The following is a 17,708-nucleotide window of genomic DNA, read 5'->3' as shown; positions in this document are numbered from 1 at the left end:
TTGCTGGATACTGCGGAATTCTAGGTGCGAGACCAGACCTGAGCGTTGACGATTTCTGACGGAAACTTAAAACGAAACAAACCGACACCCGTAAAGAGAAAAGGAGGCTATGGTTTTGGCTACTTCGCCTCCAATTTAGGTGATAGGCAGCATAACATACTGCGTGCAACTGCACGGAGTAATATACTTGAGGATTTGTGCTTTGTGTTGTTTACGAACTTCCTCTCACAGTTAACTGCATAGCTTGTCTAAATCTAACCTGGAGGCTTTAATGACAGTTTCGGTTTTTTCTTGCTTTTTAAATATCTACATTTCATGAATGAAAATGTAAAAATAATTATTCCCTGGGAAGATAGCGTAGTCGCAGAGGACATCACTAGAGGTGAGGTAGTGGATTGAGGAGGTCAGTGGCATTTTTTGACCGACAGTTCAAATAGGCAGTATTGTAACGAAGCAGAAATGAGCTTAGGTACATTGCTAATGTATTTCGATTTTAATTTTTGAGGTAGGCCACTATATTATACTCTGTATAGTAATTTATGCGAGGGATTGTGTTTTGAGTTGTACACAAATCTTGTCTCACAGTAAATTACGTAGTGCGTCAATCTGTGACCGAATGACTGTGATGGTAATTCTTATCATCTATTCAGGAGACTATGATAGTTCATAAATAAATGATACAAGCATATTTTATTCGATCCCGAAATGTTTTGGGAGAGGTGTGCTTTTGTTACGTCCACGCAAAAAGCCACTGAGTTAGGATAATGGATTGGGGAGCTTAGCGGCATTTCTGATTGAAAATTTAGAGGAAGCAGAATTCACACAGAAAGAAAACGGAGCTACACACTTTCAATAATGGGGGTAGGCGGTAGGCCAGAGCACACGAACGTACTTAGGGCAGCGATTCGAGGCTTTGTATTTTGTGTCGTCAACAAACCACCTCGCACTAAATTACGCGTCAGGTATAACTCTGATATGGTAACTGTCATGATAATAATGTTTTTATACGTCCCCTCATTCTTCCAGATCTCTAGGATAGTTGATAAATAAAAAATATATACATATTTATCTACTTCAAAAGATCTTTGACGGGCGAGCAGTGTTTTCGCGCCGTTTACGCAAAATGCACCGCTGGAGCTATATAGGTTATCCATGTTCTATTTTTCTACATGGTTCTCTAAAGATTGTCAATGAATAAATAATATCGAGACACCTATTCCTCTAAAATTCCTTCAGGAGAACCAGGGATTTCGTGACATTTACGGACTGTGAACAGAGTTTTTGCAGTGTTTACGCAAAATACACCACTGGAGCTGGAAATATCACCCTCGTTCTATTTTTGTATCTACGTTTCTTGATTTGCTTCATTATAAATAATATCTAGACATGTATTAGCTCTGATTTTACTTTGGGGATGACACATTCACGGATTCACGGAGAGAACACCACAGAAGCTAAGGTGACGCGTAAGGGAGGTTATGAAGTTTGATTGTGACGCACCTTTCGCTTTGACCCTTTCTATTTAGGTCACTAAGCTTTTGAATGAATACACAATACCGATAATTACTCCTAAATTACTGTGGGAAAGTGGAGTTTAGGTGAAGTTCACGGCAAAAACACCACAAGAGCTGAGGTGACGGATAAGGGAGGTTATGATGTGTGATTGGGGCGCACCTTTGACTTTGGCCCTTTCTATTTAGGTCTCTAAGATTGATACCGATAACTACTCCTAAATTACTTTGGGGAAGTAGTGATATGGTGAGGTTTACGGCGAGAACACGGCAAGAGCTGAGGTGACAGACTAGAGAGGTTATGAAGTGTGATAGGGGCGCACCTTTGCCTTGGCCCTCTCTATTTAGGTCTCTTAGATTGATAACCCATGATTACTTCTAAATTACTTCGGGGAAGTAGTGATTTGGTGAGGTTTACGGCGAAAACACCACAAGAGCTAAGGTGACAAATAATGCAGTGTGATTGAGGCACACCTTTGACTCTGGCCCTTTCTATTTAGGTCTGTAAGATTGTGAATGAATAAATAACCCAATAACTACTCTTAAATTACTTGGGAAAGTAGTGATTTGGTAAAGTTTACGGCCAAAACACGGCAATAGCTGAGGTGACGAATAAGGGAGGTTATGAAGTGTGATTGAGGCACACCTTTGACTTTGGCCCTTGCTATTTAGGTCTCTAAGATTGATACCGATAATTACTCTTAAATTACTTTGGGAAAGTAGTGGTTTCGTGAAGTCTACATGGAAAACACGACAAGAGCTGAGGTGACGAGTAAGGGAGGTTATGAAGTGTGATTGGGGCGCACCTTTGCCTATCAATTTAGGTCTCTAAGATTAATACCGATAACAACTCCTAAATTACTTTGGGGAAGTAGTGCTTTGGTGAACTTTATGGCGAAAACACGACAAGAGCTAAGGTGACGGATAATGAAGTGTGATTGGGGCGCACCTTTGACTTTGGCCTCGAGGGTGTCGCTGGCGGTATCGAGCTGCCTGGCTGGGGAGGTGCCGTTGGATTTGGGGGTGTCCTGGTCCCCGGTGGCCAGCGGGGCGGTTGCGGGGGCGGGGGCGTCCACTGATTCACCCGCGGCGGCGACGGGGCCGTCCCCGGCCGAGGACGACATTTTGGGTTCCTGGTCGAGCGAGATTCCCGACCCGCGTGAGCGCGACGAAGGCTGCCTTGAACTGGGGCGCCCGCCGCTCGCGTCCGACGGGGAGGCTGCGCTGCTTCCCCGACCGCCCGCCCGAGCGCGCCCCGACCGCCCGACGCCCAGCATCCCGAGTTGCGTACTGGAGCCGAGCCCCCCGCCCCCCGAGCGCCCCCCACTGCGTCCGCTCGCCGAACCGAGTTTCGCGTTGCCAAATTCGCCGTCGCGAATTCGATCCCGGGTTAACGGCCAATTTTCGCGCTTACAGCCCTGCCATGATAGCAAAGAGAGCAGTAAGTGTCAAATTCTCGAAATCGAGTTTCCCTCAAAATTCGTCTAAACTCTTTTAGATGAAATCACTGAAATTGCTGAAACAGCAAAATTAATTTTATTTTCATGGAAACGAGACAAATGAGAAAGCCGTAAGTGCGCAAAAAAAAGACGTGGTTTTAGGCAAGACAGCAGTAAGTGACAATATTCCTCCAGAGAGTCAATGAAAACAGTGCTTTCAAGTAAAGTGCCGACCTCGTCTGCCAATTTCTAACCTGAGAATGCGTTTGTTGTGTGTCCAAAACGCAACCACGAAAGCATGCTGAAGACAGCACTTACGGCTGTCTTGCCTAACAATAACCTAGTATGAAAATGCAAAATACCCTTTTTTTAATTAAAGTAAAATCAATCGATTTTTAATCATCCAAACGATTTCTAGGAGTCTTTCGGACGACTAGTGATAATTTGAGAAAGAACGGAGGTTTCTTACATAAAATTTTCCGATCAGATACTTCTGAGCCCGTTTACTCAAAACTTTATTTTTGCACTCACAGCCGTCTTCGCTATCACGGCAGAGCCGTGCTCTCTTCTGCCGTGCTAAGGAAGAACGCCGTATGAACATTCAAGAGTTGCCAAATTTCCTTCGATAAAATGTGTATTTATGATGAACGTTATGGAGATTTTTCCTTGAAATTTTCCGAAGCTTTAGGTGAAATTGAGATAAAAAATATCTGAAAAATTGGAAGGAAAACATTCACAAGCTCACTAGGAAATTCGTGTTTTATCAAAGGAAATTTGGCAACCCCTGATGGCTCGTGCGGTGTTCTTCCTTAGTACGGCAGTAGAGTATCTTAATAGGGAGAGTATGGCCACTGGGCCCCATGGAGGGGCTTAGGACCCTAAATTGGCGGTGCTTTGTTTTGGTTTATGATGATTGAGAAGGGGGTCATTGCGGTATCATTTTGACGGTTATCATCAACCGCACTTGCTGCCCACCTATATCTACGGTAGTTTTCCTCGAAAATTGCACACGATTAGACGTAAAACTATGTAAATACGGCGCAATAGTGCATTTAAGAAAATTTCTAGTTGTGATATGCGAATGAAACTAAATTTTAAATCATTTTGTATTTGCATTTACTTACAGCGTCTGCAATTTTTGGGTGCTAAGGGGCTCCATTCAGCTTAAGTGACCGCATACTCTCATTATTAAGGTACTCTATTCGCGCTTAGCACCGGAATCCCAATGAGGCGCAATTTCATAATGGATTAAGTTTTCGTTCAGTTATTAGCAGAAACTCGATTTTTAAAAGACCCCAAACTGACGATTAAAGCAAGGATGTCGCTGTCAAAAAGATCCCATGGGAGTTGGAGTACGTATGTGGGCAGAGTACGGACAAGTTGGTACTTTCAAGGGTTAGGTCATGGAGCTTTTAGGACTCAAAAGGGCAGCCAACCTATGAGCTCATTTGATTTAGAGTGGTTTATTACTACATTTGTTCCGACCCGTCGTTTGTGAAGCACTTGTTTAACTTAACTCATTTTACTCATTTTTGCGGATGGACACTCATTCGTACACATTCTAGGCTATTTCCCTTTGATGTTAGAATTTGAGGGTTGGCAGCGGCATTTTCCTGGTGTTTTCCGAGTTAGATGGTTGGCTATCCTTTTGAGTCCCCGAGAGCTTCACATTTTCAAATTTCCGCACTCTCCCCATCTAGGAACCCTATCCTGGATTATCGGCCACGTTTCGCGCTCAGCATCGGGCTACCTATGATGCGCAATGTCTTAATGAAAGATGTCCTTCAAGTGTAAGCGGGAACATTGTATTTAAAAGACCACAAACTAACAATGTAAACAATGCAATCCCTGTCAAACGATATCATTTGAGTCCACGAGATTCCAGTGGGTCCCAGTGACGATTTCATGGAAACTCAATGAAACCGTAGGATGGGGAAATAACCAAGGGATGACACCCATTTGACCGGAGAATGCCATTAGGGGTTGCAGCGATACAGTTTTTTTTTTTTTTTTTTTTTCTGCTGGTTTAATGGCTTCGTGTCTAGCACCTTCAGCCAACTTTAGACAGTGTTTAGTGTCCGTAGACATCGTGGGATCTCCATGCTCCAGGCTTTTCCCATTTTCAGGGATTAGGTCCGAGGAGAATCTGTTTCAGCAGATCTACTCGTCAATTCCATGAAAATTAGACGCCACCACCGAGATTCGAACCCGGGACCTATTGACCTAGAGTCAGACGCGCTGACCACTAGGCCAACCTGGCCGGCAGCGATATAGTTGCCCTCCTTCTTTCTACGCCAAAGAGAGGTATAAGGCGGGCCTTATACCTGCGCAAATGAGTGCGAATCAGGAACAAGGTTCTGTGTTTGTTTACATTTGAACCAAGGCTTTGATATGATATCGAATGACGTAGCCATTGAATCAGTCTATTGGTTCCTAATAACAAAAGCTATTTTTTGGATCCATGAACTGATGGCGTCATTGGGACTAATGACGTCACACTAATGACGTCCAATGACGTTGCTTCGTGAGCGCGGAGAAAAGAGGTCGGGAGCCGGCAGCGCCGCGCGGCTATCGCTCGATTAAACTTGAACTCTTTCGCCCCTACCGCCCCGTGGCCCCCGGCGCTGCGAGGACACGGCCGGGGCCGGGGGGGGGGGCGGGGGACGGAGCCCCCGTTTCTCTCCGAGTCGCGCATCCCTCGCTCGCACCTCTCGACGTCGTCGGGCGCCGCGCCGCGCCGGCCGTTGGCGTCCCGTCACGAACCAGGCCCGCTGGCCACCACCGTCCCCGGCCCCCGAGTTCATTCATCCGACCCGCAACGTAATTGCAGGTATCCGCGCCTCCCGCGCCTTTTCGCTCCCGCCAAAAATATATGCCCTGATTAGGACCGAATTCGGCGATTAGAATGCGGGGAACTTCATTGAAACTCTCTAGAAGTATTAATAATAATGGCCAGAGTCCCTTTATTGAGAGGGTTGAGACAGCGTGGCTTATGGACGTCAATAACGGGAATGAAGATTTCAAAAATCGGGACGATTCTTGTAATCTTTCATCAACCCATTCCCGAATCCCTATCTCCGTTCCCTCTCTCATTCCATTTCTTCCTTGCCGTATCCTCCATTCCCCGGTCAATTCCAGTGCATCATCTTTGCAATTTGTGAAAATGTAATCTTTATTCCCGTCTATGGCATTGTGAAGGCCTAAAATACAGGGACCAATCAGAAATGGATTCGTATTGTCTTTACTCTCAGTATAAAGGGGACTCTGGTAATGGCTGTTTCAAAAACAAATAAAAAAATAAAATATCGTCATTTCAAAGTTTTTTCAGGAGAGGTTCAAAGGGACCGAGTTTAGCAGAAAGGAACCAAGCCACATAGCTATTGCCAAATCTAACAAGGAAAATTAATTTTTTACGAGGGTGCGTTTGTGCGGATTTCTTTCAAAGTTTCGAGTAAATTGCTTCGTAGTATGAAGAAAATTCACTGAAAAAAGCACAAAAATCCGTATTCATGTAAAAATTACTTTGCACGGTTAAATTTAGCAATAGCTGATGTGGCTTGGTTCCTTTCTGCTGAACGCGGTCCAAGTAAGTATTGATTGATAAGCTCTGACAAATTGTGAATTGACTGATAAAATCAGACCAATAATTGCAACAAGAATAATCTTTATTTTAAGAGTGATACACAAAAATAGCCCGAATAATTTGACAAAACAAAACGCAAGAAAATGGGCTAAAGCAGGGCTAAAAGCAAACAGAATGCCTAGGATGTTGTGGGGTGGTCTCAATCCCCTAATCGACCAAAAAATAAAAATATAAGATGGGAGTCTGAAGGTTTTTTTTTCATTTTTGTTTCTTGGGCGAAGAGTGGGTTGGAACCACCCCAGAAAGTCTCAGGCATTCTGTTTGTTTTTAGCCATGTTTGTTCTGTTTCGTCTCTATTTTTTAAAAATATCATTATTAATTTACTTATTATTTATCTTTTTCAATTTGAATAAATACTCAAACCGTCCTATCTTCGTGCAACGACGATGTAAAAAAGCAATAAGTGACACATTTTTTCATCACAAGCGGAAAATCTAAAAGCTTTTCTAACGTCTAGCTGTGGATGCAACTATTCCTGTTCTTAGGATGTCCGTGTTGCATACACAAAATATTGCAGGCGCTCTGACTTTTTTAGGCACAACGTGTGGTTACGGTTGTTGGCTCTCATGGGTTTTATACGTGGCATTCCAATCGTGTTTACCATGAATTCCCCGAATTTTGAATAAGCCATGTTACATTACGAAAGCGCAGCGTTGCCAAATTGTGGAAATTTTCTACAAAACCATTTGCCATTTGGCAGTGTACATTTTGCAATGATGCCACATCGCTTCAAAACTTATCCGAAATTCAAGGATTTTATGGTAAATACTATACTCTAAATACAACATAGAACATCCTTCAAATTTAATAATCGCAGCCATACGTTGTGCTTAGGAAAGCCGCAGAGAACCTACCTCCAACAACACGAACAGTTGCATCCATAACTAGCCGTTGAAATAGTCAGAGCGCCTTCGATAATTCCGTTTGAGGTAACAAAATATGTATTCATTGCATTCGTAGTTCACAATGACAGGACGTTTCAATTGTTAAGCAACTGTCATAATAATCCCGATCCTAGGCATTTTACCGATAAATATATCGACCACTATACAGCAAAATAGTATAGACCCGCCTCGACATGTAACGAGGATATTTTGCGGAATGAGATAAGTCACTTATTGCATTTGTAGTTCACACTGAAGTTTCAATTTTTAAGCAATTGTCAAATTAATCCCGATCCTTAGGCATTTATCAATCGACATATCGACCACTGTATAAAGCAAAATAAAATAGACTCGCCTCGATCTGTAAAAAGTATATTTTGCAGAATGAGTCGCAACAATAAGTTTTAATCGACTGCAGTGGTTCAAAAATAGAAACAGAGATGTCCGCAAGTTAGGCATCCCCTAAAAACCCGCATGAATATCGTAAATCCGTGAATATTTCGCCAAAGCTACATGTTTACGAAATCTCGTTGGCGCCGCTTAGATTTCCTGGCGTCTCACCCAAGACTGTGCTGGAGGGGCCGAGGGGGGGGGGGAGGAGAAGAAGAGCTGGGAAAGGGGAGAGGTAGGAGACCCCCCCCCCGGAGAGAACGCGGGGAGGGGGGGGAGGGCACGAAGAGCCGGACGACAAACTCTTTTGAAGGTATTAGCGCCAGCAAAATCTGGCGACCTATATCAGTGATAACAGTGGTTCGTACCCTTGAGCAGTGTTTTCCTCGGAGAGCCGGAGGGGTAGTTCTAAGATGGAGCTTTTGAATAGCCCTCCCTCCCCGCCGTCACCACTACGACACCCTGAAAGACCTCACGAATACTGATAAGATTGAAGGCGTTGTCGAGAGCCTCTGGAAAAGGAGTCCGGTTCTGCCGCGCTAAGGAAAAATGTCGCTAGAGCATCGAGACGATGCCAAATTTCCCTCCGATTAAACATTTTTATGTGAGCAAAAAGTCAGGAATACCCTTGGTTCAAATTTTCAAAAATACTGGTCAAAATTGTGAGTAAAATTTGCGTAAGAATTCAAAAAAAAATTCACAAACGTTTTTCCGGAAAATACGTCTTTTATCGGAGGATATTTGGCAACAACCGTGAGTCCAAACGTCGTTTTTCTTTAGCGTGGCTGAGCTTCCTAACGCTGCCTTGCCAAGGAAAAACGCCGTATGAACCTTCAGGCGTTGCCAAATTTCCTTCGATATAACGCGAATTTCCTGGTAAATGTATGAATATTTTCCTCCCAATTTTTCAGATAATTTAGTCCGCAATTTTAGCTAAAGATCCTGAAAATTTAAAGGAAAAATATTCATACCTTACCTAAAAAATAAACATTTTATCGAAGGAAATTTGGCAACGCCTGAAGTTCATACGGCGTTTTTCCTTAGCCCGACAGAACGGGGCGTGGGCGTCTCGCGCCGGTTGGCAACTGGAGATCGGTTTTCGTAGGGAGAGCCGCAAATTTACTCAAATCTTAAGAGATCCTTTTTTTCCCACCCCCCCTCCCCCCGCCCCCTCTCGCGGGCACCTTTCGCCGCTAAATTAAATTATAATTGACACAGTTCGCTGCTTGCGCCCTCGAATCTGTGGGCTGCGGTAAAAGCCCTTACCTTGCTTCTTTCGAGGAAAGTTCTCACCACCTTTTCCTGATAAACTCCGCCGTCTCCCTTTTGTACTCCTCCCCCTCCCCTCCATCCGTCGACCGACGATGTCACTTCTACTAAGAGGTACGGCTAGATCTACTGGGAAGGGAATCAATGCATTCGTTTGAGGTTGACAGTGATGGCACATAGATGTTGACAACACTGCTTTCTTCTCCATTTAAATACATTATGAATAATCAATTCTTGGAGAGGGTACCTTGCATGTAAAAATATCGACTGTTCGACGTATATACTTCAAAAGAAGAAACCTAGGATGGTTGCCAATTTTTCAAGAATAACCACTGGAAAATCACGTTTCTCTGTTTGAGGTCCTGCAGATTTCCTAATAAATTTTAATTTTTTTAACTCTTTAATCCCCAAGAATGTTTTTGAGCGCGACTGTCAATGACGAAACGCACTTGACGTTGAACACGGCGCAGAGATACGACTATTCGTGCTTGATGGATGTCCGTGTTGTATCTACAAAATTGAAGGCGCGATGGCGCGAGACCAGCATTGGCAATGCTCCTCTCTCTATGCCGAGAATGAGGCGTTGCGTTAGAAAAGTTAAAGAACGAGGCCCGATTATGTCTCTCCTATCTTCGGTTGTTTTGCTCACATAGCCCTTGAAGCAGCTCTACAAATAAGACAAACGAAATCAACACAACTTGGAATAGAGCATTGGAAAGGACACGCGTTGATCACGGCGCAGAGATACAACTATTCGTGCTTGATGGATGTCCGTGTTGTATCTGCAAAATTGAAGGCGCGATGGCGCGAGGCACAAACTCGCAATGCTCCGCTCTCTGCTGTAAATGAGTTTTCGCTCCAATTTGGAAGAAAAGTTGAAAAACGAGGGCCGATTATATTGCTCTTATCTTCGACTTGTTGTGGCTGTATTTGTAGGATGTATTTGTAAATAGACCTTTATCTAAAGCTCGTATGTGCCAGCCCCATACAACCCGCGGGACACATGAAATTTAGCTAGCCTCGGGTCATCTAAAGGTTAAGGATGACTGCTTATTGTCATCGCACACAATTTTAGATGATTTTTCTCTGCCTCCCAATATTTTTTGGAAAATTGGGTGCAAAAATGCATTGGTACTCTTACTAAAATAAAAACGAAAACGTTGAAACAAGGCAACAGCAATACTTGTTTGGGTAATTTTATCAGTGATTCATCTTGAACTCCGTGTAAAAATATTCCCCAAGAATATCACGAGAAAGTATCAGCTAGTTCCTTCTTCAAAACAATAAAATAAGAGCGAAAATTTTGAAACATCACAATGGACCAGTAGACAAGGCACAAATTTCAGCATTCTGATACACGTTTCAAACCGAAATTTCACGTAAAACACGATGTGCACAACGAAAATTACCGAAATCAACTCCTTACGAAGATATTTAATGATTCTTGATGCGTGAATTCAAACCACCGCTCATGAAAACTCAATGCTCTACGTGACTCACATCGCGACGCTAAACGTTATCATGACAGTCTCTGCGATATAAAAATCTGGCAACCTCAATCTTGACGCTTTGGCTCAGCTATAGCAAGTTGCTTATAGTTTGAACAACACATGGTGGGAAATGAACATTGCTCAATTGAGAAGCTTGCTGAAACCGTTGTAGTGCACGATTTGACTCACGTAGAGCTTTGAGTTTCTTATGAGCGGGCAGTTTAAATTCCTCGTAACCAATGTGAAATAAAAACGTTAATATCTTTGTTAGGAGTTGATTTCGGTAATTTTCGTTGCGCGAAGTCGTGTTCTACGTGAAATTCTGGTCAAGAAACTTGTATCAAAATGCTTAAATTCGTACCTTGTTTAGTGGTCCATTGAAAGTCGATCTTTTGTTTTCTTTTTTTTAGTCCCACAATCAATACACGTGAAAACAACGGGTCATAAAGTGTTATTAAAAAAAATATGATGAATTGATCGTAAAGAGTTGGCCATCACTGCATGTCATCCATCTTGGCATGAGAGATTAGCGAATTCAGCCCATGGCTGCCAAATTTCAAACACTGATGTACCATCTACTTCACGGACGAACGCACAGTAGAGCGAGGTAACGAGAGACTTTAAAAGATGCAGTTTCTAACGAGGTATCAACCATTAATTTTTTGGGTATGGATTTTTTCCATACGACCGAGAAACTCGATGGAGAAGAGTTGGTTGTGCAAAGAAATCAGGCATGTTGTCATCGCCAATTCCGGTTTCACGCCTGTTACCTCGTTAAAAAACTGCAATTTTTTACAAATGACAGCCATAATCAAATTTTGGATTTTTTTAGACTTTGGAAGATTGTATCCTCATTAATACGAAATCTAGTAAAATTGGACCGATTTTAACAGATAGAAACCAACCCACATAAAGTTGAAACTGAGAAAAATAGTTTGAAGTTGTATTTCTGCATAAGACTCAGTGTGTAAAATTAACTTTGACCCCTCTTAACACAGACTAATCTTTTTTTCTCGACTCTGAGTTTTTGGCATACGATTAAAGAAACTCAAAAACATCCTTAGCTCAGTTTTTCGAGAATGTGGGTTGATTTCTTTCTGATGAACTCGGTCCAATTGAAAATGGTTCCAATAGTTTTCTCGTAAAATTTCCTTCAAGAAATACCCCTTATTATTTGAACTATACGACGGAAGAATAAACATCACGATTCGTCATCAAAAAACATCAAAACAATTCCACGTCCGTCCTCTCGTAAATTCTCGTTTAACTGTGCGACGACCATGCAACCCGCCACAGCAGCTCTGCATGGTGAGCCCTTTCAGTCGACAAGAAATGAAAATTCCGAGTCAAGCGGGCTGCATCGTCGAGCCGCAGGCGCAACATTCTTTCGCGCATTGTCATAACAAGAAAAGCGTCGCGTTACTCTGCATGCCTTCCTCCTATTGTTTTCACCTTAACACTGCCTCGTTAAATTAAAAACGACGGACCTCCTCGGAGTTCGCCTCTGCGTTACGCTGTTCCTGCTTGACAAGTCAGATCGACCAGACCCAGGATGAGACTTCCACCGGCGCACAGTCGATCAAGCCAATGAAGAATTTGTACACTAAGATTTTATTGCTTCATCTGGGAGTGCCTAATGAGCTAAGTTCATAGTATTTTTCATTGTTTTCTTCTGACATGGGGAATTGGAGAATAATTCATTCAAAAGAGAGAAAATGTGCCGCCTTATGTCGTAATCTGGCGGTATTTTCCATTGAAACACATGCTTTAGCAAGGTGGAGAAATGGTGCTGGGTCCACACCATTTCGCGGGGGAACAAAGCCAAGAAATTTCAAAAATTAAAATTAGAGTCAAAATTAAATTTTTTGAACTCTAACGCGCACCAGTGCAAAACTGGGGGAAGGGGGACTCCACTTTGTTACATACAGTTCGGGCCACTTCTTAGCGTTTCTTTTTCACATGCATTAGGTTATTTTGTTATATTTTGTCGGATAATTGTTCCATTTAAAAACCAAGGATATCCTCGTGCTTAGTTTTCCTAGTAGTATCATTTTAAAGATGGAATTCACAAAATTTCAGGCACCTGCAAATTCTCTATTAGAGTGGTCGGACATGAACTTTTTGACTAAAACTGCAAATTTTGATGTTTACTTCGTCACTTATTAAACACTGGAAAAAAAACACATTGGATCTAGAGTCCAGACTCTTGAAAAAATCGACAAGAAAAAATACTCTTGATTCAACTTGATTTAAGCAAAAATCTGATTGAATCAAGAGTATTTTTTCTTGTCAATATTTTCAAGAGTCTGGACTCTAGATCCAATGTGTTTTTTTCCAGTGAATATTAAGGGATGTTTCTAGAAGAAAATGGGCCTGTTGCATGCAAGAGATACAGCCGCGCGAATAGACTTTCTAGAGGTTAAATGACACGAAAATTACGATGGTCACATTAAAAAAGTCTAAAATACACTCCTTACTGCGCAATTTGCGTTGTTAGGAACGCGCTTTTTCAAATTTCCCGCGTCTGGGGGCAGTTTTCTAATCACCGGAAACGAGTAAACGGCGGGCTCGGTGATTTCCGGAAGATGCCGAGTCGTTGTTATTTTTTCCTTCAGTTTGTTTACAAACCCAACGTGATCTCCTACAGTGGTCCGTATACGCTTTATGCGGTAACCAAATCGATCAACTTTTAAATATCCAACGCAATCCTTCTACATTTCATTTCACGATGTCACGAGCTCCGATTTTTAGGTTATGTTGTCAGTTTTAGTTGACCGGAGATAGCCGCGAGTTGCCGTTAGAAAACTGCCCCCAGACGCGGGAAATTTGAAAAAACGCGTTCCTAACAACACAAATTGCGCAGTAAGGAGTGTATTTCAGACTTTTTTAATGTGACCATCGTAATTTTCGTGTCATTTAACCTCTAAAAAGTCTGTTCGTACGGCTGTATCTCTTGCATGCAACAGGCCCATTTTACGAGAAATCCAATGGAGCCACTTTCAAAACTTCAAAGTCTTGTATAAACGGAGTTATAAGCGTTTAAAGTTTCCAAATTTTGTCCGACCTCGCGTACTGCTTCGATCCACTGAGCGGCGGACGTTTCACTCGCCCTTACGAAACAATGGAATCCGCAGATATTCGTGCAGAAAGGACATCGTGTCCCCAATCTCCCTCGCCGTTACCTCCACCTTCCGTGTAAAACTTTTCTCATATACGAGTGAATTAAAGTTGCCGGATTGTTGGCGTTGAGTATCCCATGTCGTCGTTTCTCTGAAAGGACCTATCTTGATTTCCACATGAGCCCTAGAAAGTATGGATTTGTATGTAAAACAGGACTCACGTAGCAATTGAGGTACGCCCTTACGTCGAAGGGGTGACGATGTGCTTCCCGCATGTGATGAATCGAGCTCATACGAAAGGAACCAGATGAAATCGAAATGAAACCGCAGGCTGATTGTTGAACTTGATAAACAAAGTTATAGACAAAGGGGACATAGGGTGTATGGAGCGACCCTATTGATTGAAATCAGTGCACGGGGAAAAATGTTAAGTTCATTTAACATTCTGGATGTAAAACAAATGTGCGATAACTTAAAAATGCCGAAATACCGCTACAGCAGTTACTTTAGAAATGCCAATATGTAAAACTAACTGCTCAGGCGGGTAATTAAGCATTTTATAAGCTCTCGCACACTTTTTTTTACATTCAGAATGATAAATCAACTCAACTTCTCTTTCGGTGTAGTTCCTATAGACTAAGGAAAACAATGATGGACTAATTACAAGATCCATCATAGGTTGCCGTTAGTTAGTCTATTACCTATCTCCTTTGACCATTGTTACTATTCCATTCCACCAATAGAATCCCTCGACATCACTTTTATCTTCTTGGTCTACAGCTTTGTCTATATCAATTTCAACAATCAGCCCGCAGATGTTTAAAATCTGCTTGGGGTGTGAGAACTAACCCCACAAAATGCAAAAAAGTGTTAACTTTCATTACTTTATTGAAAATAAAACATATTTCCCTCGCCCCTCAATAGCGACGCGAGTTTTCCCCTTTTTAGAGAAAAAAAAGTCCGCGAATTCGAATTATCTTTTCACGTAAAGTTTCTAGGAAAAGAGAGAAAAAATTATCACCAAACTGCGACACGGGTAACGTGTTTGTTGGTGGAGTTAAAAATAGTAAAAATACTGCCTCATGGGGATCAATTGAACTTTTGCCGAACAACAGCACTTTGCCAATATCGACGGAAAATGATGAAAGTTTGATTGGTGCTTGGAAAAGTTGCTGTACGCGCAAACAAAGCGGAATCACGAAGTTAAGGGATGAGAGCGTGTTTTCTAGTCGATCCCATTATTTACAGTTTATAGGAAATCAAGAGCATACAGAGGTAAGCAGTATTTAAAGTATACGGAAAATGCTGACCCTCAATTATAGGCTTGAAAGCTCAAGGAAATAAATATTTTGTCAAATAATACAATTAATGAGATGGAATATTCATATTAATAACTATCAAACTAATATTTTACTCGGAGAGGTAAAAACCGATGACCGATAATAACGAGCACAATATTATTGTGACTGTTAAATTTTTCATCGTTGAACATCCGGTCGTAATACAGGCGAAACGCGAAGAAAAATAGGCAAAAATGAATCACTCATACCTAAAAAGATGAAACCCTTCAATAGTTAAAAGTTTCCGTAGAAGTATTCTTTCATTTACCTGAAACAAACAAAAATAACATTAGATATCTATTTACTTTTTTAAAAAATGTATTACAAAATTCGATTAAATAAATGAAATAGTGGAAAGGGGGTTATTATTTTGTTGATTTACTAATTTTTCTTGGAGAGTTGATTGACATGACATATTCTATGACTTTAAATCCACATAAGTTTAAGAGCAAAACAATGAGAGATCGCTCTCCTGCAATCTGTTGACGATAACTATTTTAACGTCGGGGCGGAGGGATTGCCTATACGATCGTTTGAAGGAACTTCGAAATGGATCAAATTCTGTGCGGCACAGACATACACTAACAAATTGTATTATTGATAGAATATGGCACGCATAAAAGAGCGTCATAATTCGTCCGATCTTTTCACGAAACATGATGAAGTGTCATTTCAGTTATTCTATGCTCCACAATGAAGAAAATGGATAAATTCCTGGGTATACTCCAGTGGATGAAATCGTACTCAAACAATTCTATTGCAATTTGAGGATTTTGTTTTTTTTAAAAAAAACTAAAAACCTGACGAATGACTATAAAACCATATTTTACTGATTGGAAATATGGAAATAAGTTGGGAAAAGGATGATTCTTGATATCACCGATGATTCTTGTTAAAATAAAGATGCAGTACCGTGAATCCCAATCAAACTTTTGTTCGAGTAACTAGCGCTTAGTTGAAATAAATAGAGCATCGTGCAAACTAGTCATATCAAAGTTTGGGTTTTATCAAAACAACATATTTCTTATGCGAATGATTTCGAGTTGAACGTAGTCAAACGACAGCTGGATTCAGTGCAAATATTTAAAAGCTTTTCACGAAGGAGAGGGTCATAAGCGGATAAAATGCCTTTCCTTTGATGTTTTCGTAAATGTAACCGCAACGGTTAACTATGCTGCAGTAGAAATTGCATTTAGCTAATGGGCCATCCTCACAGAAGAATTAAAAATATCCAAGGTACAGTGGGAACTGGGTCTTGAGCAGTTCCTGCGAGAGCTTTCTGTTTTTCGCGATCCTCACACTCGTGGTTTTCTTCCAATTTCTTGTGTGTTCTCAGGACATTCCTTTAGAATAAACGTATATGCTCCTACTACTACTTATTCAACATATCAACCATGAAAACTGCAAAAACGCCCGTATAGATCGCGGTGTTTCAAAATCTCCGATCCTTTTTCACGCTTTTAAAAAAAAAGAGACCAAACTTACTTCATGGCTTGAAATTTTCATAGAATATCCTTCACCCAGAAAAAAAAAACCACCGAAATTTTCAAAATAACGTATGTTGCTACTACTACTATCTGTTTAATATATTGACCGTTAAAATTGCAAAAACGCCTGCATAGATTGCGGTGTTTCAAAATCTCCACTCTTTTTTCACACTTTAAAAAAATAAGAGACCAAAACAACATCATGGCTTAAAGTTTTCACAGAATATTCTTGACATAGAGAAAAAAAACACCCAAGTTTTCAAAATATATGTTTTTTATTTGGAAAATAATGTATGAAATGAAATTTGCGACGCCACAAATCAAGGAAAGCATTTCTGCATTTACACCGTAAATATGCAGCAGGCAGTTAGCAACTACCGAGAGTTGCATGTTATTCAAATATCAAAACTGGTTGGCATTTTAAACGCAACTTTTATTACTCCATCAATACTTTGGCGAAAAGCTATAGTTATACAGTATCATTGAGTAAAAAATCAAACAAATTCTCCGGATTTTATCTCCGTGTACCAGGATAAAAAATCCTGTCAGGAGATACATAAAAAACAAGTACATGTTCGCGCTGAAGAGCGCGAAATAAAACCAACCGGAGGAAAATAAAGTCAGCCGCTGTACAAAAGATAACATCATTTTTGACGGCAAGCTAAATGGCAGGACAGAGTGAGCATCCGTTGCCGTCCCCGAGTGGATTAATAAATAAATTATGACGGAGCAAGCGAAAAGGCGCCGGACCGGCGCGGGAAACTTTTAAAGTTTTAAGTTAATACTTGTGCAGCCAACTTATGCACGCAGATAAGAAAGAAAAGCAGAGCTTCCTGGAGAGATATACCCTCCATGAATACCAGCGGGACTCAATTTATCGTGATAACGGAGAAACTTCGTCAAATTTCGTCCGTTGATTAACTTAACTGCATTCACGTACGGAGGGATACATCATTAATTCATGGCATTTGCAAGTCGCGTTCATGGTTGAAAGGGGCTCAAGGCAGAAAAAAAATTATGCTTTTAGAGGAAAGTGCTGTTTTTCCATCGTGATTCCGTTGCTTCGTTGGAACACGGATACAAATATAAATTGGACCGCGTTAAACAGAAAGGAACCAAGTCACATCAGCTATTGC

The 17,708-nt window shown here is 41.3% G+C and overlaps 1 protein-coding gene across 7 annotated transcripts in view; it reads right to left on the bottom strand.

Moving 5' to 3' along the window:
• kcc (solute carrier family 12 member kcc) overlaps positions 1 to 2,727 on the bottom strand; it is a 149,143-nt gene extending 146,416 nt beyond the window's left edge. For 4 of the 7 annotated variants that reach the window (XM_019044782.2, XM_019044785.2, XM_019044783.2 and 1 more), the window contains exon 1: positions 2,461 to 2,726. In XM_019044782.2, coding sequence (XP_018900327.2) covers positions 2,461 to 2,635 — 175 coding nt within the window. In that variant the 5' untranslated portion in view covers positions 2,636 to 2,726. Of the gene's footprint in view, positions 1 to 2,460 lie in introns of all 7 variants that reach the window. The other 3 variants (XM_019044787.2, XM_019044788.2, XM_019044789.2) reach the window with 2 other exon arrangements.
• Positions 2,728 to 17,708: the final 14,981 nt, after the last annotated feature.

This window comes from Bemisia tabaci, chromosome 8 (genome assembly GCF_918797505.1).
Source record: "Bemisia tabaci chromosome 8, PGI_BMITA_v3".
NCBI classification, from domain to species: domain Eukaryota; kingdom Metazoa; phylum Arthropoda; class Insecta; order Hemiptera; family Aleyrodidae; genus Bemisia; species Bemisia tabaci.
This window is presented reverse-complemented; position numbering and strand designations above follow the sequence as displayed.